We start from the raw sequence: 26,839 nt of genomic DNA on the forward strand, positions 1-26,839 counted from the left end.
AATGATGTGTTTGGCTGTTTTAACTCTGATTGTGTTTGGCTGAAAAATAAGAAAGTCATTTACACCTATGGCTTGATGGTAAATTATGGGATAATTTTCATTTTTTTTGGTGAACTAACCCTTTAACTGAGTGGTACTAAAATATGTAACTACTTAAAGAATGCCATCTTCCATTTTCAACATATTATATTTCACATACAGTCTCGGTCTTATTTAATGAGGATAGTTTGGATAACTACTGGACAACAGGGTCTTCTCAAGACGCGCGCCCCCGTCTGTCGCGTAGTGATAGCGCGCTTCCCCCCGCTCTTCAGAGAGAGAGAGAGAGAGAGAGAGAAAGAGAAAGAGAGAGAGAGAGAGAGGGAGGCAAATAAGGCTGAGCAGCGGCAACAGCAGCATCGCCAGTGGCGGCAGCAGCGTCAACGCATCTGCGCGTCTCAGAACTGCCTTGTCTCGGGCCAATCATTCCCTCAGCCCCGTTACCGATTGAGATTTAACAGCGGCTTTGGATCTTAACGAGCCTTCTACATCCTCGTCGACATCTCGGCGTCAGTCCCCGTTCGCTTGACTACCGGTTCCGTGCATATCTACACTGTTTCTTGAATTTTTAATGGAAAATGGCGTTGTTTGCTCAGTCCTCCAGTCTGTTCTGCGTGCTCTCCGTCCAAACTGTGCTGCTCCTCAGCTTCTCCTCACCGGGAACGGCGACGCTCCTCTTCCCTCAGCACTACACGTAAGTACCTCAAGAAGAAGCGCGAGCGCGGAACGCGTCTTCTGCGCGCGTTTCACAGCGTCCCAGTTTCGTGAGACACTCGAGATGTCCCCGTTAACGCGTCAATTTGTTTTTATTTTTTAATCAGCGTTCATATTTGTAGTCCTAAGCAATTCTGCACGATTGTTTACCATTGCCAAGGAGGTTAGTCGTTCAATTATGTATTAAAAGAGGCGTGACAGGAGAACGGCGATAGTTAGCGGTTCAGCGTAGATGCATTTGTAGTTGCTTGCTGTCATGTTACGGATACGTCGGTAACGACGGCGGAATGTTCCGCACGCTTGAATGCTGCTACTTTTTGACAGAAGCGCATCACGCAAACGCTTTTTTTCTTACTGAACTGTCAGCTTTTAGATACAGGATTCCCACGGTCATGAATAACCTGAAAATATCGGGGAATTCAAAAAAATGCTGGAAAAGTCATTTTAAGATCTTAGGATTGTAGTGCGACCAGTTTCAAAATGTGAGCGAGTGCAATATGTCTGTAAAATAATTCTAAAATAATGTCATTGGTCAAAAGGTGCGAGGACCTTGTAGATAAACAGTTAGTTTTTGTTTAGTTATGATTTAATTATGGTTTAGAATATGGAATTTCGTTGTATTCTCTTACAATGACAATAAAAGGAATCTGAATCTGGAAATTCTTGAACTCATGAAAGATACCGTGAGTCTCACTTGTGTATCAGTGACCTGTCTGATATCGATTATTGCGGATAAACTACCCATGATAACAGCCTGGAGGAGAATGAGATTGCTCACGTTTTCTTTTAAGCATCAACTTTGCCTGAGACAACTGTTGACGTACAGCAAGGGGATAGAGCTATACAATTAATGTGGTTTTCTCTTCATTTAATTAATCCATTAACATTTAAAACAACAATTGAGTTCTCCAATGAGATTTTTCTTTCCTGGTCAGTTTTATCCTCTTTATAACTGCAGTAAATTCCTAATGCCTGGTATCTCAGATATGCAAGTATGCATACTCCTATTCATAAAGTTTCGAATTGGTTGTTGCAGTATATACTTGAGTTGTGTATGGAGGGATGCTAGGCATCTCATGTTTGCCCTGGAGTGTACTGCGCTCCAGCTGCCTCCTGAAGTGAGGGTGCTGGGTCCGTGCCAGTTGTGCGCTCGTATGGGGCAGAGGCTGGATTTGTCCGCTGTGTGCCCACACATGCCAGTCCCCATGGATTATCTCGTCTCACATGCTATGAAATCATAGAATTTTGATGCTGTTTATATAAGGTTTTACGTAATGTAAAATTAAGTTGTGTTTGGTCTTATTTGGACATTTGCAACAAAAAAGGATATTATATTATAGTTCTCTTTTAAATTAGATTATATATAGTGGTTCTCTCAAATCCAAAATGGTTCGCAAGTCTTTTCAGATAGGGTTGCCATTAACTGCACAATTTCATTCAAGGATAGTAAAAGAAAAAGTCTTATCAACTTTTAACTTTTATTTTATTTTATTCAAATATTTTATCACATATTTTTAATAAATTCTATTATGATGTGTCACTTTTTGAGGCATCATCACTGTGTCAAATACAATTATTGTTAATAATAATAATAATTTGAGGCAGTGATTCAACTTTGTTAGGTAAACAGTTTTAGATTTTATAAATAAATCACTCTCTACATTTTGACAGAATTTTATTTTAGTTCATGCTTAGCACGATAGTAATTAACCCATAGGTCTTCAATTTATTTCTGCCTGGCAAGAGAACAGTACTGTGCATTTATAAAAGGATTGTTTCACTTTCCCAACAGCGCAGCATATGTAATCTGTCAACCTTGATAAGCAACGTCTATCAACCTGTCAGAAGCACAGAGACGCTGCCAGAGAACAAATAGTGCATGTCTGGATAGTATTAGAGCTAAATAATACATTAGGCTGGTTTTCAACTCTTGTATGGTTAATAACTGATAATCTTCTTCATAATACGGTGAAATGGACTATCTTTCGCTCTCTCTGTTTGTGTTTTTCTGTTTGCGGTGTTGTAGCCTGTAGTCACAGAGATTTGCAACGCTTATTTTACACAGCGCTTTGAGCCTCAAGGCCTTCCCCTCTTTACCAAAGCCAGTCAGTAAGCAAGCATGACCACTATAGAGAAGGATTTAACAAAAGCAAGAAATTCAATCAATAACCAAAACGAAGTCATAGCAATGATCAAGCATGCTTACGTTTATCTTATTGCTTTCATTGTTTCAGTCTGATATTCGTAAATTGGTGACGATAGACAAGGAATGGTGTGTCCTCGTTTCAAATCTTTCAGTCACGCTTCTGAGTGGTATGGACGGAGGAGGCTGCCATGTTGCTTTGTTCCAATGCCTAGTGCGCTGCCAGCATTTTAAGGCATCATATGCACACTTCCTGATTGTAAACATAGTTCATTCATTATAAAAAAGTTCATATAATTAACATGTTGCTGCCTAAAGCGTATCAATCTGCCACGTATGAAGTTCCTTTGCTTCCTTATAAGGCAGCTAGACAGTGAGGCAGCTTACTAGGTTTTGAAACAGAGCTTAATTGTCATTAAAAATTTTGGGTTTGATTTATAAACAGCAGCGACTGAGATTGTCATTCACAGGTCAACACAAAATTCTCCTTACTGATAACATTGAAGGGTGTTTTGTATTACAGATTTGCATCAGGATGACGCAGTGTACGAGTGAGGGGCATGCGCTCTTTTGGGAACAATTACCTCCAGTCATGCTAGTTAATGGCTAAATGACTCAGCATTTAAATTATTAATTTAGAGAGGAAAGTAACCTCTTCTTAGTGACACAAACCGAGTCTCCGCTTTTCTTTCATACGTTTTTTTCCTTTTATTTTGAGCTCACTGACAAAAGACATGATTGCGCCTTACCTTTTAAATGTTAACTTTTTTAAAAACGAGAATGCCTTTTATATTATTTCAATTCTATTTATAAGGTAGCTAATAGGATCCGGGGAATAAATAGCCATACTTTGTCTAAATTAGTCATCTCAAAACTTGAATTTCTTTGTATTCCATTCAGTAGATTCCTCTTCCTGTCATGCCAAATCAACTTCCTGTGGGGGTGTGGCCAGTTCAATTCAAATTCCAATTCATGCATTGAAATTAGGATTCAGTTCATAAATTCTGAATTTCCACATATCTTTATTGATAGTATTATTGATAATAATATTTTATTAAGTCATAATCCTAATTCGTATTATATATTTTTAAAATGTATTATATATAATTGTATTATATTAATTATCTATTTATTTATGTTATAAAAATATCAGTAATTATGCTTTAGTAGTATTAAGTTATTAAGGATTAAGCACAACATGGAATTAAAATTAGAAAGTGGTGTAGCAGTAAAAAAATAGTTTGAACTGTAAGCTGTGTACAGACAAAAATATTTTTTTATATAATATTTCAAATAGTCTAAAAATACTTGGTCTCGGTTGAAGTTTTGTAGTGCGCTCTCCATGGTGCTGAAATGTCACTGTTCAAACACATTTACATGTATGCTAGTCGAAGTGGTAGTGCGGTGAAGAGAGGGAATTTCAGGGGGTTTTCAATGAAAAGCAAACATACAAATACAAATACACAAACCAAACTTTTTCAAGACTGTAAGGACGAAATGTCACCCAAAAACAAAAAGTATTTTTGTTTTCCATTATGAAATGATTGTAGATCATTTGTAGAGTTTGTGTAGGCTGGGTTTGTTTACTACTGTACCAGGATCAGTATATGACTCTCAGACAAGAACTAGTAGGCACTAAAGTTTCATTTTGGATATGGATATCATGTTATAAATGACACTGAACACAATAACATAACCAATAGCATCTGTTATGGAGGTAATGTGAGGATTACGTCCCATCTAACATGCTTTAGGCACCAGTTTTGGGATATTTTGCTATTCTTAATCTGCTTTTCTGTTACATGTGCAGTGAATCTGAAACTTGGCTTTGAATGAGCACCTCTCTAGATACTTTACTACTGGTTTTGTGGCATTTAACCAGGGATATTCAGGCTGGTTAGTCAGGCAACTTTAAAAAACAGCGATTTAAAAAGAGAAGTTGTGAAAAGTAATAGAGTTGGGAGGTGAGCTAGTGTGAGAGTAACATTATTACCAGCTAACTTAGATGACACTGATGGCTTGTGTACTGAAAGCATCAGTTAAAATTATTTAAAAATTGTAAGCGTGTTTTTGTTCATGACATAAACAATATTATATATGTGGTATATGTGTGTGTATATATATATATATATATATATAATATAATATAATATATACACACACACAAATGACCCCACATAGATAGTAGAACCTGAAATTTTTGAACTTGTGGGTACATTTTTGGTCCCCATGAGGAAAAAACATCTTGTAAATCATACTAAATTATGTTTTTCTCTTTTTTTTAAATGTAAAAATACAGAAAATGAGTGTTGTGTTTAGGGGTAGAGGAGTGGGTGTTACTAGTTAATAATGTCATTAGTTAATAATGAATTAACTACTTTATTTAACATGAATGAAAAGAATGAACAATATTTCATACATAACAATACAGCATTTATTAATCTTAGTTAATGTTCATTTTAACATTTACAAATACATTATGGACATAAAATGTTGTATTTGGTAAAAAATCTACTTGTACATATACTGACCAGGCACTAAATAAAGGCGTTTGTATGATGGAGAGATAAACAGTATGACCTGGCACATTTTATGGCCTGTGTGAGTATAAAAGAGCAAGCATTCTGGATTCCTGTTCATGCTGGAGGTCTTGTCATTAGCAGTTAGCATCAGTTCTCCCTGAGAAAACATCCCTCACTCTGAAAACCGTTATTTCTCCCTCTGTGACCTTTTCTTGGTTGACATGTTTCCTTCAGCAGCGTCTTCGTCCCCACAAACCATTTACTATCATCTCTGTCTAGATCTTTCATTACTGTGTAATCTAAACACGCTCAGTCTCGTTTCTTTTTTTTTCAGTTCCTGTGTATCTGTCAGTATCTGATCAATAGATTACAGGAAACTCCCTCTGCAGCGGCTCAGCCGCTTGTATTCGCATTGAGGGTTTCTAAGGTCATAGCACTTATAATAACAGAGTTTGGCTTAGTTCGGTTAATTATGTTTGAAAAGCATGAAACGTGAGAGGAAGCAGTACAGTGAGTCAGAGACGGGTCACCCGTCAAAAAATGCATATGGGAAAAGCTTTTTTTATTAACTATTTATTCATTTTAAATTTAAAACCATATACATACACCACATACACATACACAAACACAAAACTTCTCCATGCACACACACACATAACATAAACTTCACAATAGCATACAACATACCTTCCAAACACTCTTACCCACCCTAAACCCAATAGTACACAAAGGAGAAATAATAATAATAAACCCTCAAAGAAACAAACTTAATTCCGTCATTTAAAGTCAGCCACATGTTATTGGGATTTTTTTTTATTTTTTATCTTTTTTCTTTTGCACAATGACATCGAGCCACTAATAATTCCATATACAATATCCATCCTCCATTAGTGTCCATCGATGTCCTTCATCTTCTATGCTGCTGTAAGTCCCGCAAGCCATATTCGTTTTTACTTAACTGTAAAACTTTAAAAGGTCCAGCCAACTTCAGGTTGGCATATGGGAAAATCTAAAGATAATGATGCCCATTATTAGATTTTATTTGTGATTTGACATGATTTTAAAGGGTAACTCTTGCCAAAATACAATCTAGGGTCTTTTTGTTAATCTACCCGAGGCAAACTTTCGTTTAAAAGCATAATTAGAATGGAAACGCCACTTTTAAGTTTGACCGTATTTTTGTTTTCGGTCAAAATGCCTTTTGAATGGGAGAGCTTGGGGCACTTCTATGATAGCACCAAAAATCACTATTTTTAAAACTCTAAGAAGGCTCTACACATGAACTCCAGCATTGAGAACATTGTTTGTGTACACAGAGTTTACTAAAAAGAAAGATTTTGAACAACTCACTGAAACTGTGTCCGCCGGCATTTTGACAGTCAAAAATAGTCGATCTCCGAATGCAACGTAACAGGGAGGAGAGTAAAGATGGAAAGCTCCTAAAGCTTAGTTCCATATAAATTCATGGATAATTTGTTGTTTTGTCGTTAGTGAAAATCAATATTGACCTTGTATTTGAAAAAGGATCCTCATATAAGAAACAATACTAAAATTCAGAGTCAGTTCATTCACAGTCGGAGATCGACTATTTTTGACTGACAAAATGACGGCGGACACAGTTACTGTGAGTTGTTCAAAAAATCTTTCTTTTTAGTAAACTATCAATGTCCATCGATGTCCTTCTTCTATGCTTCTGTAAGTCCCGCAAGCTATATTCGTTTTTATTTAACTGTAAAACTGTAAAAGGTCGAGCCAACTTCAGGTTGGCATATGGGAAAATCTAAAGCTAATGATGCCATTATTAGATTTTATTTGTGATTTGACATGATTTTAAGGTCAAATCTTTGCAAACCATTTTGCAGATTTGTTTTTGCCCAAAAGAGTGGTCTGGTGGTGTTCAGATGGCCACAGAGTGAATCGACTTCCCTTTAAAGGGAGCTTGAGAGAATTGAATCTCAGCTGCCAAATGACATTTAACTTAACTGAATCTACCTCTAATGGATATTTTGTAACGTGACACTAAACCAAAGTAGCCTGCAAATTGAATTGAGTAGAGGTAACTGCTGCTTGTTTCCTCACTATCACTATTACCATAGCTCATAGAGTTAGGGTTATGGATGTGAGCACACCCTTTACTATAAGTACATACTTTTACAGTGCATGCATTGGCACACCTTTTATCTATTGCTTTCAAGTTATTTTATCAACTTTTTTATCGACTTTTTTTATCGAATCTATTTTATTGACCTTTTCTTCACTCACACCGGCCACTTTATTAGGTACACTTTGCTAGAACTGGGTTAGACCCCCTTTTGCCTTCAGAACTGCCTTAATTCTTCGTGGCATGGATTCAACAAGGTGCTGAAAACGTTCCTCAGAGATTTTGGTCCATATTGTCATGAGAGCATCACGCAGATTCAGCAGATTTGTCGGCTGCTCATCCATGATACAAATCTCCCGTTCCAGCACATCCCAAAGCTGCTGTATTAGACTGAGATCTGGTGACTGTGGAGGCCGTTTGAGTTTAGTGAACTCACTGTCATGTTCAAGAAACCAGATTGAGATGATCTGAGCTTTGTGACATACTATCCTGCTGGAAGTATCCATCAGAAGATGAGAACACTGTGGTCATAAAGGGATGGACATGGTTAGCAAGAACACTCAGGTCGGCTGTAGCATTTAAATATGCTCAGTAAAGGGCCCAAAGTGTGCCAAGAAAATATCCCTTACACCACTAGCCGCCTGAACCGTTGATACAAGGCTGGATGATCCATGCTTTCATGTTGTTTACGCCAAATTCTGACCCTCATCTCAATGTCACAGCAGAAATCCAGACTCATCAGACCAGGAAACATTTTTCCAATCTTCTATTGTCCGATTTTGGTCAGTCCGTGTGAATTGGAGCCTCAGTTTGCTGTTCATATCTGACAGGATTAACTTATATAACTGTGTACTATATATACTTTGTTTAAAATATTATATCTTACAAAACATGGTTAGACGTCACTTATATAGAAAATAGTGATGAAATTGCAGCATTAGATGAAATATAGTCGCATTAGATGGCAGTTGTGGATTTGTGGAGAAGTGTGTTTTATTGTTGCCAACAACCCTCTACAATGCGAGTAAATCATTTGCAAATGCGGCCAAATTTCACGTTGGGCGACTAAAAAATGTCTTTAATTAGAAAATTTGTACGATTTCAGTCATCTGTGATTTGAGTTAGAGGCAAAAAAAAAATCAGTTTAGCGCAGACATAATTTCATTGCCTGCTGAACTTTACGCACCTTCGCTTGGCTGAGAGCGCCCTCATTTTCTCTCACACACACACACACACTCAACGTTAGAGAAAGAGAGGCTTACATATGCCACGTAAAGAGATTCGACGCTGTCCCAATCTGACCAGTGCTGCGTCCTCATGAAAGTGAATCATTTGCACGTGTTTTTAAGCCTTGCCATTTTAAACAAAGCGCGAAAAACCCTCCGCAAAAGATAACTCGCGTGCGCTGTGAGAAGTTTTGAGTGCGTACATTTCACTCAAAATTATGCCAAATGCCCATCTTGGGGAGTATCCTAGAGTAGTATCCTACAGTTGAGAGAGAAAAAGCATGTGTACAGTATCAGTATGGATCCATGCATTATATCTTAAAGTGACGTCAGCCTAATATTCCTGCTGCTGTCTGTTTTTAATGTTAAAGTCCCCCTGTAGTCAATCATTTTATCCCTTAAAACTCATCTTTGATCACCAAAATTACATATTTAAACCTTTTTTCCTGTGAATTCTTTTTTTCATGCCTTAAAATAGCTTCAGTGTAACTCTACACCCTTGCTTCATTTACTAGACGCGGAGGAACCACACTTTACTAAACCGCCACACTTTAGTAAACGCTGTGCAATGTTATCACTCTTTACAACACTCTTTACACTCTTTTTTGTATTATATTTATGTAGATCTTTTTTCATATGCATTGTTCTTGCATGTAAAAGATCTGGCAAGTAAAATAAAAAATGTACTATCCAATGGCGACTCGTGTGTCCATAGAGGGTTGGCCAATGTGACGCATTCTCCTGCTAATCTTCTCATCCTTGTCATTCAAATGAAGCTGACATTTCATGATGGCATTTCTTTTTCTGTGTTATCTTTAAATGACAAATGACCATGTCTCTCTGCCGATGGTGGAGATAGATGATGCAGAGGGGTGTGTTGTTACTGGCTGTTTTTAGATTTGCAGTGAAACAGCTGTACTAGAGAGTAAATATCTGAAATCTCAGCACTATGAAAGCTTTGGACTATTTGCAGGTGATTTACTCAATATTGAATGAAGTTACGATTGCGTTTATACATGCCATTAATTTGGTCTTAGTCTATGTTTCTTAGTGCTCTTCACCCAGCTCAGTGTACGTTGAGATGCAGGTGCTAAAAGCCCCCAAAGCTTTTAGTGTGAATATGTGCATGTGTGTTTTAGAAAAGTCAGTCCATTAATTGTGTATTTGCGTATAGGTGGGTGTGTTTTTGCTTATGTATCAATTACTTTTGTCTTAGATCTGAAATCTGAAACATACGTATGTTAATGTTTTTGCTTATTTATCAATTACTTTTGTCTTAGATCTGAACTCTGAAACATACGTATGTTAATGTTTTTGCTTATTTATCAATATTTTTGTCTTAGATCTGAACTCTGAAACATACATACGTTAATGCTTCTATCAATTCTTAATTTAATGCATCATTGTTCCGGAAAGTTCAGACTGCAGTTCATAACATAATTGCTCAATTTAGTTTATTTTTTTTAAAATATAGGTTTTACTTTCAGGTTACCAAATAATAATAATAATAATTTTTTTTTTTTTTCGAGTTTAAAAAAAAAACTTTTTTCTTTTGTGTTTGAAAACATTTTGCTCGATACACATTTTTTTGGTGCTTTTTACATCTAATTTTGTGTGCCAAAAAATGAGACTCAGTGTTTGGTCAACAGTCTTTAATTTCTATTTTCCACTGGAATAACAGCTCTTGTTCTTTCCAAAAAGGAAATAATATACTCACGGATTTGTGTAGATACGCCAAGGTATTTTATATTTTTAAAATGTAAAAAATTGTATTTTATAAAATTACAAGGTCGCATAAATATTTTTTTAAAATGAACCTGCTTTTGCAAAGTCCAAAGTGCCAAACATACCTGAGTAAGGATTTAATTATTATTACCTCGATTCTTTTTGCTCCCTTGTCAACTCTTGCACAGTTGGAAAGAACAAGCATTACCATTCCAGATTTTATTTTATTTTATTTTATTTTATTTTATTTTATTTTATTTTATTTTATTTATTTTATTTATTTTATTTATTTATTTATTTATTTATTATTATTATTATTATTATTATTATTTTATTTATTATTATTTGCATTTAATTACATTTTATGATTATTATTATTTTACATTTAATATGTTTCTAATATCAGTCAGTTTTGTTAAAAGTGAATGGTGGCCACAACTGTCGAGCAAGACTTTCACACAATCATATGACTTCTTAGATTATAGTGCTGACATTGTACACAGTACTTTTTATGTCAGTGTCAATGTCAAGTTTATAGAATTTAAAATGGCAGCACACTTTCATGTTCCATGAAATAAATAAAGACATACAGGTTTGGAACAACATGAGGGCGAGTAAATGATGACAGAAGTTTTATTTTAGACTGCACTATCCCTACGACAAGCTGCAAACTTGCAGTGCAATTGCCTGAGCAGCTTCACGTCTGTGTATGTGTACAGAACGTTCCTGGCCTAAGACAGCATTTTCTTACCTTCCACTCTCTATCCATCTCTCTTCTGCTGAATCTCATTGTGTTAAGAGCTTTAAGAGCTGCAGGCAGATATACAGCTCTGATCTCCGGACGTTTGATCGCTTCATTCAGGTTTGGCCCAGTTAGCAAGTGTTGCTGCTGCTTAGGGAGGCATTTCTGTCAGAACCGGGCTTTCTTTATCATTCGGCTCCTTAAACATCCACTCTTACCTGCCAACAGCCGACCAGCCCACTGCCAGAGAGAGAGACAGGATGAGAGTTTAGAAGGGTAGTGATTAAAGTCGTAATTGAGCCTGTTTACTTTCTTAAAGTGATAGTTCACCCCAAAATAAAGATTCTGTCATCATTTACTCGTGCTCATGTCATTCCAAAGCATATGCGTCGGTCTTGAAACATGTATTTTTGAATCGTAAATCATTGATTTCGGTCAATAATCGGTATTAAATGCTGAGAAACGAATTAATTGTGACTCGAAAGCAATTCAGTGCTTTGATATAAATAAGCTTTAAATTACTACACGTGCGAATTAATGGTGACGTTGTGCGCCGTCACTGACTCCTTTATAGACACGCACTACAAAATATTAGTAGTAACCCCCCCCCCCCCCACACACACACACACTCTCTGACCCCCTGAAGGCCTCAGTGTAATTCACATCCTGACTAAGACACTTTGGGGGAAGCATTTAAAGGTCCCATATTGTCAAAACTGAAATTTCCTGCCTTTTTTCATGATAACAGAGGTCTAGGGACTATGAAACTACCATATAAGTTTCAAAACAGTCGATCCACAGATGCACACAGCCTGCTTAAAGTAGCTGTGCCTTTTCACAAGCCGTTGTGACTTATGTATAAATGTGATGTCAGAACTACTCAATCACCGCCATCAGTCATCACCCCCACCAATGGTGGGTCACTCAGAAAACAACCGGCCAATCAGAAGAGAGGCTCATGAATATTAAGTAGACAGGCCAAAATCGACCTGTTCTTGGCAGAGCTTCTGAGAAAGGAGCTGTACAAATAAATTGAGATGTTTTTTGGTACTTATACCGCAAATATATACTCTTAAGGACATCAAAACCTAAAATGAAATTTCAGAAAGGTGCACAATATGGGACCTTTAAATAATCCTATGAATGCTTATAAAAAATGCAGAATCGAATCAAATTATTTGAATTTTAATGTGAATCGTTCTGAATTTGCAAAAATTCTATTGAATCTAAAACCTCGTGAATCGAATCGATTCGCTGTCTACCCACAGATTCACAGTCCTCATTTTTTAAATAATATACTGGTTAATCTTGTTAATCAATGTGAATGATGACTGGGCCTTTAAAGCTGCAAAAAAAAAAGAGATAAATAGTAAATAGTTTAGCTCTTCGGAAGTCACGCAATAACTTTTTCTGGAGTTAACTAAATGCTGGAAAAACAGAAAAACTTATAGAAGAGTTCAGAGGAAACACACACTCTCTTAAGAAATAATATATTTATTTTTAAACATTGTATTATTAAATGCTAATAGAATAGCTGGGTTCAGTCATTCTTATCAAGTAAATAAGACTGCTCAGTCAGAAACACACACACACACACTTGCACACACACACAGGATTTCTTTGGGGGCTATTCTAGGCTGTGTAACACAGATAAGGGTTATTTCTGACCCCGGGCCGCGGTTGCAAATCTCTGACCATTAGGCGCCAGCAGATAAAGCTGTTATAGGGTTTGTGTGACACTGCTGAAATTCCCCTGTAATGTTCTCCATCTGTTTCCCAAACACTGAATGTTAAAACACCTCATGACTGCGGATGTGCTCTAGCAGATAATAACGCTTTTTAAGAAATGTCACACTGTCTTTTTTTTAATGTGCTGACATATTTCCTCTTAAAACTAGATGTTGGAGTGCATTATATGACCTCAAGGCTAATAGATGTGCAGGAAAAGCCACAAACTCCAATTTTGGTTTCATTTAAGTCTTTAAAGTTGTCATTTGGAAGCCTTTACTACTATTATTATTATTATCATTTTTTTTATACCCTTGGGAGATTCATAAGTGCAAGATTGACGGCACCCGTGACATTCAAGGTCACAAGGTCACAGTCAAAATAAAAGCAATTATATTAATTGTAATTCATGATCGCCTCTGCAGTGTGAAACAGACTGTCAGCTTTCTGGTGCAGAATCACACTCAAATGCTAATAACTCCTAAAAATTCTGCTGTTATTTCAGTCTTTATCCATCTGTTTTGATTAAATGTCTTTGACTTTTAGTCTTTGACTGCCCTAATTTATAAAAAAATTTTATGTTATGACAAAATGCTAGTGTTTTTGTAACATTGTCCAAGCTTTTATATATATAAAAAAAAAAAAAAAAAAAAAAAAAATGAATTGGGATTTAGTCGTTATGTGATGGTGATTGATTTGCATTGCTGTTAACCAATGCTGTCTGTGTGTGTAACAGGATGATGCACTGGGCCGGTCGTATAGAGAAGGAACTGGAGAAGGTTCTGCAGCTGGTCACCGGAGGCCAACAAATGAAGGGAGTAAGTTGAACATCTTTAACCTGTTAGACCATACTACAAATCTAGTTATATAATATCTAGTTATATAATATTCTATAATATAAAGAAATTCTGGAGTTACAGAGTTAGGGCAAGGGCATCTCTCTTCCGTACAGCAGTGTGGAAGTGACCATAATAATCACACTGTATTGTTTATCTTTGTTGTGGTGCCTTAGGAAGAAGCTTTAACTTGTTTATGATGTTATGATAACAGTGGTTGCATAAGATGATTACAATAATAGCAGTGTTTTTTTTGTGTGTAGACATTTACAATAACAATAATTTTCTGTTGACAGTGGTCTTGGGCACTAAGCAATAATTTTACGGTAGTTTCTGAAAGCTTGACATATACTGTATATTTCATATTGAATATTTCACATGAATGTTTCACTAGTTAAATGACTATTCTGTATATTTTGTTAAATGGCATAACACAATTTCTTAATATTTTAAATATTGTGAGACCATGAAAAGGCATTTTTGTATTTGATGCAATTTTTGAACAAATTACAGTATGTTCATAAGTTTAGTGATGAGTAGAATAAAAAATAAAATAATATAAATAAAAAAATGATATAATATATTTTGGCACTATATACACTCACCTAAAGGATTATTAGGAACACCTGTTCAATTTCTCATTAATGCAATTATCTAATCAACCAATCACATGGCAGTTGCTTCAATGCATTTAGGGGTGTGGTCCTGGTCAAGACAATCTCCTGAACTCCAAACTGAATGTCAGAATGGGAAAGAAAGGTGATTTAAACAATTTTGAGCGTGGCATGGTTGTTGGTGCCAGACGGGCCGGTCTGAGTATTTCACAATCTGCTCAGTTACTGGGATTTTCACTCACAACCATTTCTAGGGTTTACAAAGAATGTTGTGAAAAGGGAAAAACATCCTGTATGCGGCAGTCCTGTGGGCGAAAATGCCTTGTTGATGCTAGAGGTCAGAGGAGAATGGGCCGACTGATTCAAGCTGATAGAAGAGCAACTTTGACTGAAATAACCACTCGTTGCAACCGAGGTATGCAGCAAAGCATTTGTGAAGCCACAACACGCACAACCTTGAGGAGGATGGGCTACAACAGCAGAAGACCCCACCGGGTACCACTCATCTCCACTACAAATAGGAAAAAGAGGCTACAATTTGCACGAGCTCACCAAAATTGGACAGTTGAAGACTGGAAAAATGTTGCCTGGTCTGATGAGTCTCCATTTCTGTTGAGACATTCAGATGGTAGAGTCAGAATTTGGCGTAAACAGAATGAGAACATGGATCCATCATGCCTTGTTACCACTGTGCAGGCTGGTGGTGGTGGTGTAATGGTGTGGGGGATGTTTTCTTGGCACACTTTAGGCCCCTTAGTGCCAATTGGGCATCGTTTAAATGCCACGGCCTACCTGAGCATTGTTTCTGACCATGTCCATCCCTTTATGACCACCATGTACCCATCCTCTGATGGCTACTTCCAGCAGGATAATGCACCATGTCACAAAGCTCGAATCATTTCAAATTGGTTTCTTGAACATGACAATGAGTTCACTGTACTAAAATGGCCCCCACAGTCACCAGATCTCAACCCAATAGAGCATCTTTGGGATGTGGTGGAACGGGAGCTTCGTGCCCTGGATGTGCATCCCACAAATCTCCATCAACTGCAAGATGCTATCCTATCAATATGGGCCAACATTTCTAAAGAATGCTTTCAGCACCTTGTTGAATCAATGCCATGTAGAATTAAGGCAGTTCTGAAGGCGAAAGGGGGTCAAACACAGTATTAGTATGGTGTTCCTAATAATCCTTTAGGTGTGTGTATATATATAGCACTTTTAAATATTTATTTCAATATTCTATACTTTACTTTAATAATAAATTATTTAAAGTTAATCATGTATCTCTGGCTATTTCCATTTCCAAGCTGTGGGAGTTTTTGTTTGTTTGCATTAAATATATATATTGCTGGGATAAACAGCAGAGTTAGAGATTGGGAGGATGAACATTCTCAGTTTTTGGAAAGTATATTTTAATTTGTCCATCCATGTGTGTGTGTGTGTGTTTGTGTTTTAGAAAATCAGTTTGGGACACTGAATGCATGCAAGTCTGTGTTTGCACTCTCGGTAGCCGGAGGTTGCTGAGTCTGTGGTCTGAGTGTGTGTGTGCAGTGAGTCTGTGAAAGCGCATTTATCTCCGGCCCAAACAGGAGTCGTCACAGGGAGTGCTAAATGGCCCAGCATGTGCAGAAAAAGCCATTTTCTAAATGGATGCCTCTCCCTATATGTGCGTCTGATAGAAATCTTCCCTGGGCTACGGCGGCCCGCTAACAAGATTGCTTTCCTTCGTCACTCTCTCTTCCCTTTTCATGCCCAGTTTATTCCGATATTCTTTTCCCAGCCTTTATGAAAAAAAAGTCTTGCAAATGAATTCTAAGCATTTTTTTAGCTTCTCAAAGTTATTTTTGAGGAAGTAAATAGAATGGACTGGCCGCATTCAGCGTGCAACAATCTTGAATATATATTTGGATATTTTGCTTGAAAAATTGGTGTGTTGGAAATATTTGGGGAAAAAGAACAAGTCAGAAAGATCACTATCTTAACACAAGCTGAACATTAATACTTAACCAGAAGGTAAAGTCTGGTAGCAGATGTTATTCTGCTTAGATAAACCCATAAACATGGTTAGGAGTAGTGATAGAATGATAATGATGTATGATAGTGATATAATCTGATGACATTTGGTCATTTTGAGATGATTTGAGAGGTTTGGCTGAATATGAACTTCAGAGTTCCCCCTTTTTTTTGTATTATTAATATTTTTGGTTGATTTTTGAGTAAATATGTAATGTAGTGTCCAAAACTCTTGAGATTTAAATCGGGAATTTGGTTCCTTTAAAAATGAAAATGAATGGAAAGTTTAGTACAAATTTTAAACAAAGAACCCATGCCACATGATATCACAGTACGTTTTATACAAGTATATTGATAATTTTACTGGTTGTATCTTAAATGTATATATTTTATACCGCTCTGATGGTTTCACTATTCTGTTTAATTCCATTTTATGAAATTATTTGTAAATATTTAAATATGAGACCATGAAAATGCATTTTTTTTTGTTTATTGCAATTCTTTTTCATTACAGATTACATTAAAACATAATTTGAATTAAAAAAATTAATTAAATGTGGTCTCAGACATTATTGTATATATATGTGTTCTCAGATTTTTTTTGTGTACACACACACACACACACACACACACACACACACACACACACACACACACACACACACACACACACACACACACACACATATATATATACCCAGGGTGCTGGAAACAGGAGATCATATTGCTTGTCATGGTTTTACAGTGAGATTTTTGTTTGCAATTCTGAAATTTTTCACAGACCTCCTGGCTGTTCGTGAGAGGAACCCGATTTGAGAAACACTGTTGTAAATATTGTTGTAAGGTTGATTCAGCCATAATATGTTGTAACAAAAAAACCCCAGTTAATTTAGATGTTTCCAAATAAAGCACGTTTTTAGATTTCTTGACAAAACATTTTTGCTGGGTATGTGCTGGTAAGCTATGGAATTATTTCAACTAAATAATTTAGATTAAAGAGATTCAGCTGACAAAAGAGTTTGGGAACCCCTGAGATAGATGATCCTTTCAGTTGCATCACTTCCATCTTGATTTACTTTGCTTCATGAAATTAAATAGAATGGACCTTGAAAGCGCTACTCCTTTTCTTTCTTTCTCGGGTTCTATTTCTGTCTCTCTCTGTGTCTTTAGTCAGGGATGTTAGATAAGCAGTCGTACAGCTTTACTCCCACACACACTCCCTAACAAACTACACAGTTCAGTGGCACGGATATAAATAGAACACACTCGTGTGCAACTCTGGGCGCCTCTTCAAGGTTATGACAGCTCATGTTGGGCCAGTCATCTGCATATTTTATGCCTTGTCCTAAGTTTATCTGTTTCTTGGTAAATTCTTTTTTCCCCTCTGAAGCCAGATGTGCGTGTTTGTTGGGTATTTGGACACCTGGACTGTTGTGTGTTTTGTGTAAAAGACAGAAATAGGCAATGAGTCACAAGAAAGGGAATGTTCCTCTGAATGCACACTGTTCTCTGATTCAGAAAGAAGTAACTAGATTTGCTTGTCCTGAAGTAAAAATACTTAAGCAGATGTTGTGAAATCTGTTCAAATGCCACCAAAAATGTTTTATTTTTGCTTTGTTTTTTTCATTATAATATCTGAACGTCCTTAAAACAAGATAAATTGATTTCATAAGCAAAATTGTGTCAGATAATAAGTTGTTTTCAGAGAATATACCTTGAAATAAATGTATATTTCTTTTAAGCATAAACCTCACAAAATGTTGTTATATTTATGGATTTTTGTTGTGTTAACGCAATTTTCTTGTGCAGTTTTGTTATCTTATTTTAAGGATGTTTCGATGAAAATTGATATGCACATATTTGCTTGATATTTTGAATGTGTATGATACATTGCAAATTAACCTAGCATTATACGCTTGTCATGATTGAAATATGCATTGCATTATAACTGCTAATCAGTGATTTCAGTTAACTGATGTAATGCAGAGAACTTGCTCCTGTGGTCTGTTCATACAAGACACGTTCTTAGCTGTTTTTAACGGGTTTTCTGTATAAACATGCACTAGATGTAGGCTATTTTTTTGACTGTTGAGATGTTTTTTTTCAGTGTCTCATGTAATGAGCATCACGTTAAGATACTATGTCAAGTTAACAGAAGTTCAGCATTTATATATTCACCTAAAGTTACGTTTGATCCATTGCAGTGATCTACATGTGAATGGCCCCTGATTTGACAAATTAATTTTAGGGTTATCGCATCACACTTTGCTGTCATATTACTCAGAAGTTTATCGCGTGTTGCAGTTTTTCTACATATCATGCAGCCCTAGTAGTAATACTATACATGGATTGATAAATAGAAGAACAAATAGTAACATGCTGATTGATAAATGGAAATGTAAAAAGTAAAAGAAACATGCTTAAGCTAAGTGAGGCAGGATGTGATATCATTCTTTCTCTTTGTCCTGAAGTTAGTGTTTTGAATGACTTAATTAGGATGAAGTCAGGAATCATATTGGAGTAAAGTGAACTGTCTAGAGCGACGCTAGAAAGCTGACCTCCTTGACCTTTGATCTCTGCTTGCTTTCTGCTGGAGACCATGCATAATTCAAACTGATGGGTCACAGCTAGTAATGCCGGATCTGCTACTGATGTCCCCTAAAGAAAGACAGCAACTTCACAAGTCTGCAGTCAGTATGATGTGTTTTGTCACATGTTATGTAATAGATTCTATTTAATTTAATTTAATGTCACACCATAGTGAAAACACCTAAATATCAGACCTTAAATGGGTTCTCGCACTGTGTCCCCTAGAGGACACTTTGGGGAATGCCTCCAGCATGACCGGTGTCTGAAGCATGTGTGGAAACACGACAATGAACTTGACATTGGCTGGTGGCAGACTGTGACCTCCTGTAAAACACGTCATCCTCTTATTTGTCTTCATGATCCATTTGTTTGTTTCTGACATCTGAGAACATGCACGATTGTGCTTTCTTGGGCATGGGTGAGGAGCTTACCCGTTCAGTTCTTGAGGGAGCTGAATGCGAGCATTGTGAGGATTTCTCAAAGTATAGCTCTGTTTGCGCCAGCCTTATTCATGAAGGATGTGGGACGTGCATTTGGGTGGAATGTCTTCGACTCTTCGAAGAGGCTGGATATGCTAGATATGATGCATTCGCAAAACTGACTACAAGAGACGGGTAAGAAGAAATTAGTATTTGCACTTGCGCGTTCAGCTCTCGAGGAAGTTGAAGGCACTCATAGCGATGCATTCGTGGCTGTTCTCGTATGATTCCTTTCAGAGAGATTGAATCTGATTGCCATGACTCTCGAGGGGGTTGTGCGGTTTCAGTAATTTATTTCATCTGGTCTTGACTCTCTCTTGAGAGATGAAAGTTGAGCGCCTGCACTCTGCAGTTCGGGTCCCTCGGCTGGGAGGAGTCGAACAGGAACTTTTTTTTCTTTTTTGGTCACCTCTTGTTGGCTCAAATACTGCCTCTATTCAATGTATTGTATCTTATTCTTATTAGTAGTTATTATTATAGTAGTTTTGTGAGCTTTATGTTTTTCCATTGATCTCCACGCTGAGGCAGGGAGATCATAAGGGAAACCATCTTAGAGCTCAGCTAGGCAGTGTTACTGAGCTACAGGCTCTCGTTCTGTTAGAGGCCTCTGCTCCCCTGAGGTCCGCCCGATATTGTGTCAAGCTGCTGGCCCTATTTTGTAGCCTCCTTGACTGGCATAGGACGTAGTGCTGAGGCCTCCGTCCCATGAGCTAAACCAGGGGCTAAGTTGCTAGGCTCTCTATGAGCCTCCTTGGCTACTGCACTTAAACCGGAGCGTTGCTAGGCCTCCTCTTGCTATAGAGAGTTATTCTGCCGAGGCCTTCGCTCCCCAGAGCTCCGCCTGGATAGCCGTTCTAAGTTGTTCGGCTCAAGGCGAGTCTCCTTGGAAGCTGTCCTGAGTGTGAAACGTAGTTAGACCTCCTCTCACTTAAGAGAGTCATCATGCTGAGGCCTCCATTCTCAGAGCTCCATTCAGTGATGATATTTCCTTAAAGATATTCTCAGGAATACCAAACCCTTGAGCTCTGCCCGTGGGCTGAGTTTCTTTTTTGACTAGGGAGGAAGGGTGTAAGCCAGGTCTTTCTCTGATAAGGGTGTGCAGCTCGGGTTTTGGCCATAGAGAATTAGTCACAACAGCTGCTGGTGTGTACCTCAGGGATGGGGACTCTTTTAGAGTCTTTGACTTTAATGTCAGCCAATGAGGTACTAATCTCTTCAGCATGGCAGAGTGGGCATTTGTTCCCCAAATTGTCCTATTGGGGACGCAGTGCGAGTTCCCATTCGAAAGGGAACGACTTGGATTACACGTGTAACTATGGTTCCCTAAGAAGGGAAATAGACACTGCATCTCCTTGCCATGCTTCAGGTATTCCTATGTACATCTCCTTTAGACAAAGAAGTGTATGACATGTTTTACTGGTGCCTCTGTTACTTACAGTTGCACCAGTAGTATGTCATAGGCTGTCGCCGGCCAATGTCAAGTTAATTGTCGTGTTTTCACACATGCTTCAGACACAGTCATGCTGGGGGCATCCCCTAAATTGTCCTCTAGGGGACGCAGTGCGAATTCCCATTAGAAAGGGAACCATGGTTAGATGCGTAACCTGAGACGTTTCAGGAACATGGCAATACTAGCAAAACACTACATACTACATATTACATACTGGCGAAAATGAAGAATGAACTGGTGCGAGATCATTTCAAACAACTCAGACCCAAAAAACTCAGAAAAAGTTCACTCCAGCCGGTTAAACACCTTTAAGCTGCCATTGGACTGTGGCGATTATGTAACAGATAGGTGTGGCTCTGAGGCACCGCCTTTTTGACATTGAAATCTTCTCTGGTTGATTTCTTCTGTTATTGAGGTCAGACGTGAGTAAAAACATGAACACACTAGAGAGCTGCTTTATTGTAGAAATTAAATTTGTAATTCTAAAGGAAAGCGACACTGACACTGTTTTTTTCTTGTTTAATACTGTAAAGCTGCTGTTAATAAAGCAAAAGTGCTCTATAAATAAACTTGGCATGATTTTATTGGAGTGCTGAATTGCAGAGCTGGTGCAAACATATCCACATCGCTTTGATCAGATGCTTTCTTAACTGCTGCTTTCTCACCGCTGTAATCCTTGCTGTGTGTTAATTTTGTTATTGAGAGGAAAGCATTTACATATTCACATATTCAAATTAATGCCGCTCTTAGGACACCATTGGGATGTTCATTAAAAGTATAACGCTGCAAAGGTATTTCCAACTGCTTTTTACCCTTAAATGAACTTTGCTCTGTGTATATCGGGGCTTTAAGAAACAAATAGGCCTACATTAGCCATTGACCAAGATCCCAGGCCTTCAGCTCATTACCTATAGTGCTGCTGAAGCGTCTACCACATCAGCTCACATAGTCTGAGGTTTTGTAAACACAAGCACAAACTTGAGTGAGTGTGACTTGATTATAATAGCTTGACGCATCAACATTGATTTGATTAGCATGTGGCAAATCCACCCAGCACCCGCCGATAAAGATTCAATTTGATTGCCATTTTTGCTTAAGTTTCAGATGTTTGTCCTGAGAAAGACTTTTTTCAAGAAAATGCAAATAATCTGAACTGCTTTCCACATTTTATACATTTTATAGCTCTATACTCCTATTGTATGACAACTATTAAACGGTTTGTGCTATTTCTCAAAAGGCACTTAGGAGAAACTTCTGAGGAAAAAGTTGATACTTAAAAACGTTTCCAAGAAATCTCCTGAAAGAGCGACTTCTCAGCAAATATAATTTCCTCTGGACAGGTTTGAATTCTAAAGCTGTATGATGCAGGTGTATATGTATGTGGGCGATCTGTTCTTGGTGGTCTTTATAATCATGGCTTCAGGCTTCAGCTGACAGCAGCACTTTGAAATCATTTGTTATACATGAATTGTTCACACACACACACACACACACACACACACACACACACACACACACCCATTTATACACACACACACACACACACACACACACACACACACACACACACACACACACACACACACACACACACACACACACACATACATACACTCACTCACACTCTTCTGGCTGTGTGTGTTTTCAGAGGCTGCAGATATAATCGCTGATCAGTGTTTGGTTTAATTAAGTTTCTGATTTAATTGCACTTAGTACTGAAGTTAACATTAAATCACATTCAACTGAATGATTCGTCATTTTATGTTCGTCAAAGTTTGGGGTCTGTAAGATTATTTTTTAATTGATCAAAAGTAAACACAGTAAAATGTTTCCAAGAGAAACAACAGTAAAGATATTTATGATGTTACAAAACTAAAGAGTAAAATCCAGACTAAATCCAGAAGGACTTTGCTTTTAAAACGGCTTTTGTCCAGGTACACTTGCACATAGTTTTTCAGGTAGCTTTGCAGGAAGGTTTCTTCAAGCATCTTGGAGACGTTGCCATAGTTCTTCTGGATTTAGTCTGTCTCAGTTTTTTTCTTTTTCTTCATGTAATCCCAGACAGACTCGATGATGGTGAGATCAGATCATAGCGGCTGTGCATACAAAAATGTGCATACAAAATGTTGTGCATACAAAAATCTCACTGGATTTACAATTATTGGCAAAATAAATGGTTGGAAATGTAAACTGATATTTCCAACTGACAAAATTTTGCTTTTATATATTTTGTATATATTTTTGTATATTTTGTATATATATTTTATATATTTTATATATTTTGCTTTTCTACAGCAAAATATATAAATAACTGGCTTAAAACCATTTTTTTGGTGAAAATACTAATGGACCTAAGACACAGTACTATATGTGTGTACAAAGCGTTTAGTTGATCCTGGTAAGCGCTCATTATCACAGCTGGAAACACAACAGCTTTCTTCTTCCCCGAGGGGGTTTGGCGTCATGACGGCTTTGTTTCGAGGTGGACCGTTAAAGAACGCAACTCCCGGACATCCTGTAGAATTCAACCAATCAGACGACGACTTTGAAAAAGTGTATCCAGTTAAATGTGCCATATGCATCAGACGTTTAGCCAACGGTCCGTCTGAGGCGGAGACTACCATTTTAACTCAGTTAACCCAAACTGTTTTTGAGGATTTCAATTTTAATTGTTATGAATGTCTGCGATGACATTTCATGTTTCATCACTGCATCCTAACTTATGAGAAATACACACACATCCTCCCCTCTTTTTGCCTCTCAAAAGAAAATAATAGGACATTTTTCTTTCTCTAAACTATCAATGTGTTGTTCTATTTTCTCTGTCTCAGCCTTAAGCCAAAAAGAGAGAAAAAAAATAATCACATAATATCATAATCATGCCAACAGCCCTTTTTTTTCCTTTCAGTGATAAACCCTAAAGCAAATCCGCTGAAGTTCACCCATCAGTGTGTCACTCTTAGAAGAAAAGGTTCTATATTGAACCTTAAAGGGATCTGTCAGGTGCTTAATTTTTAAAACCTTTTAGGGGTTTTCATTTTATGGATTTAAAATTGAAATAAACTGTTAAACATGAAAGTATTATGCAATCATTTAAGACATTTCCTCTTATATAGAACCTTTTGGGCATAAAGGGTTCTTTAAGGCTGAGTCAAGAACCCAAGGTTTTATACGGAACACCGCTGATCCCCCACCGAGACTAGTGTGTTGTCTATGTTGAGTTTGCAAGGGTTGACATTGACTCATTGCCCATGGGAATGTAAAATCACAAACGAGATCTCTTTAATATCTCATTTGTTTTGCTTAGACTGCAATGAGATTACATAGAGAGCAAATGGAGATGAAATCTCCTGCTTTAAGATTTTTTCTCCTGAGACCCCAGTAATCTCAATGTGTGTCCTCTTTAGAAGAGAACAACAGTGTGCTTAGACACTGTGCTCCGATTTGCTCAGATTTAAATGCCATCTCAAACATTTTAAGTTCTTCAAAAAATTTTTAGCAGTGAAATCTGCCTCTAGTTAAATACAAATGTGATGCTTGTTAACATTTTTTCGTGATCATTTTGTCACTCCTGCATTGTGTGGTCTCCAGTTTGCTTGCATGTAGAAATAAATGTTGTGTTAAATAAATTTGTTTTTGGCCTGAGTTGAAGAGACACAGTGTAAAGAGTCCAACGGTCTGGGTGAAGGGATAATGCGTGTATGTCTTTTCAGCGCTCCAGTGAAGTTCACTTAATTTATTAGAAATTAGTTACAATAGTACTTTAGCTCTACGCTTAATCTGACTCCAATTTCAAATGATAATCAAATTTAGATCGTGTTTCTTATTAGAAAATAATCATAAATATTGATTATGAATTCATTTAGATCTTTGATTATTCTGGGTATCTCATATTTTCAGTTATTCATTTATTAAGGACCCACGAATGTGTGCTCACGATCACAAACTAGCCAGTTCTGAAATAGTCAGAGGTTGCAGTGCAACTATTTTACCCTAAGTGGCCGCTCACTGCTGACTCATAACAAAGGTTTCATTTTTTTTAATAGAGCTTGCAACATGCCAATTCAGTGATAGTCAGAAATCGGAAGGTCTCCTTAATGATGTGCCCCATGCTCCATTCATTAGTGCCTTCGGTTTGATCTATCCTGGACAGAGATTTGCGGAAACACCAGACTACACATTCATCTACTAGGAATAATGATTTCAGAAAAATGCAGAATAATTCAAACATAACATTTTATTTGTCAGGTAAAAATCTATCATGCCAAGTAAATGATTAAAAGCCAATTCAGAAATAATAAATACATGACATCAATTACTCAAAGATGACTCTAAGAGTAAGCAATGCATTCCTGACAGAGACACACAGTGTTGTGTGAGTGTGTTCCGAGTGTAAGACTTGGGAAAACACTGTGTGGGGGTTTTCCTGGTTACAGATTCCCAAAGTCTGCTCTGCCACTTCCCATTATATACCCAGACCAGAACAAAAGGGTTATACCAATATTTTTTAGAGTTGTTTTGGGTCAATTAATGTACCCCAGGGGGTAACACCTGGTTTTGGGGGAGAGGGGAGATATCTTGAAGAGACATCACCCAACAGGATTCTCCTAAGTTTTCAATCTTTCTCATAATACCAATGATTGCAGTGAATTTAAGACCATTTTACCAATCGCACTGAGACATTTAAAATGATACCAAACATGAAAAGGAAAAACAATAGATTCACAAGATACATTATACACTCACCTAAAGGATTATTAGGAACACCTGTTCAATTTCTCATTAATGCAATTATCTAATCAACCAATCACATGGCAGTTGCTTCAATGCATTTAGGGGTGTGGTCCTGGTCAAGACAATCTCCTGAACTCCAAACTGAATGTTTGAATGGGAAAGAAAAGTGATTTAAGCAATTTTGAGCGTGGCATGGTTGTTGGTGCCGGACGGGCCGGTCTGAGTATTTCACAATCTGCTCAGTTACTGGGATTTTCACGCACAACCATTTCTAGGGTTTTCAAAGAATGGTGTGAAAAGGGAAAAACATCCAGTATGCGGCAGTCCTGTGGGCGAAAATGCCTTGTTGATGCTAGAGGTCAGAGGAGAATGGGCCGACTGATTCAAGCTGATAGAAGAGCAACTTTGACTGAAATAACCACTCGTTACAACCGAGGTATGCAGCAAAGCATTTGTGAAGCCACAACAAGCACAACCTTGAGGCGGATGGGCTACAACAGCAGAAGACCCCACCGGGTACCACTCATCTCCACTACAAATAGGAAAAAGAGGCTACAATTTGCACAAGCTCACCAAAATTGGACAGTTGAAGACTGGAAAAATGTTGCCTGGTCTGATGAGTCTCGATTTCTGTTGAGACATTTAGATGGTAGAGTCAGAATTTGGCGTAAACAGAATGAGAACATGGATCCATCATGCCTTGTTACCACTGTGCAGGCTGGTGGTGGTGGTGTAATGGTGTGGGGGATGTTTTCTTGGCACACTTTAGGCCCCTTAGTGCCAATTGGGCATCGTTTAAATGCCACGGCCTACCTGAGCATTGTTTCTGACCATGTCCATCCCTTTATGACCACCATGTACCCATCCTCTGATGGCTACTTCCAGCAGGATAATGCACCATGTCACAAAGCTCGAATCATTTCAAATTGGTTTCTTGAACATGACAATGAGTTCACTGTACTAAAATGGCCCCCATAGTCACCAGATCTCAACCCAATAGAGCATCTTTGGGATGTGGTGGAACGGGAGCTTCGTGCCCTGGATGTGCATCCCACAAATCTCCATCAACTGCAAGATGCTATCCTATCAATATGGGCCAACATTTCTAAAGAATGCTTTCAGCACCTTGTTGAATCAATGCCACGTAGAATTAAGGCAGTTCTGAAGGCGAAAGGGGGTCA

At 37.6% G+C, this 26,839-nt stretch overlaps 1 protein-coding gene across 3 annotated transcripts in view; it reads left to right on the forward strand.

Annotated features, from left to right (window-relative positions):
* Nucleotides 1-363: 363 nt before the first annotated feature.
* cacna2d2a (calcium channel, voltage-dependent, alpha 2/delta subunit 2a) overlaps nt 364-26,839 on the forward strand; it is a 213,955-nt gene continuing 187,479 nt past the window's right edge. For all 3 annotated transcript variants that reach the window (XM_079884907.1, XM_079884908.1, XM_079884909.1), the window contains exons 1-2: nt 364-733; nt 13,677-13,758. In XM_079884907.1, coding sequence (XP_079741033.1) covers nt 618-733; nt 13,677-13,758 — 198 coding nt within the window. In that variant the 5' untranslated portion in view covers nt 364-617. The remainder of the gene's footprint in view (nt 734-13,676; nt 13,759-26,839) is intronic.

This window comes from Squalius cephalus (assembly GCF_949319135.1).
Source record: "Squalius cephalus genome assembly, chromosome: 10".
NCBI lineage: Eukaryota > Metazoa > Chordata > Actinopteri > Cypriniformes > Leuciscidae > Squalius > Squalius cephalus.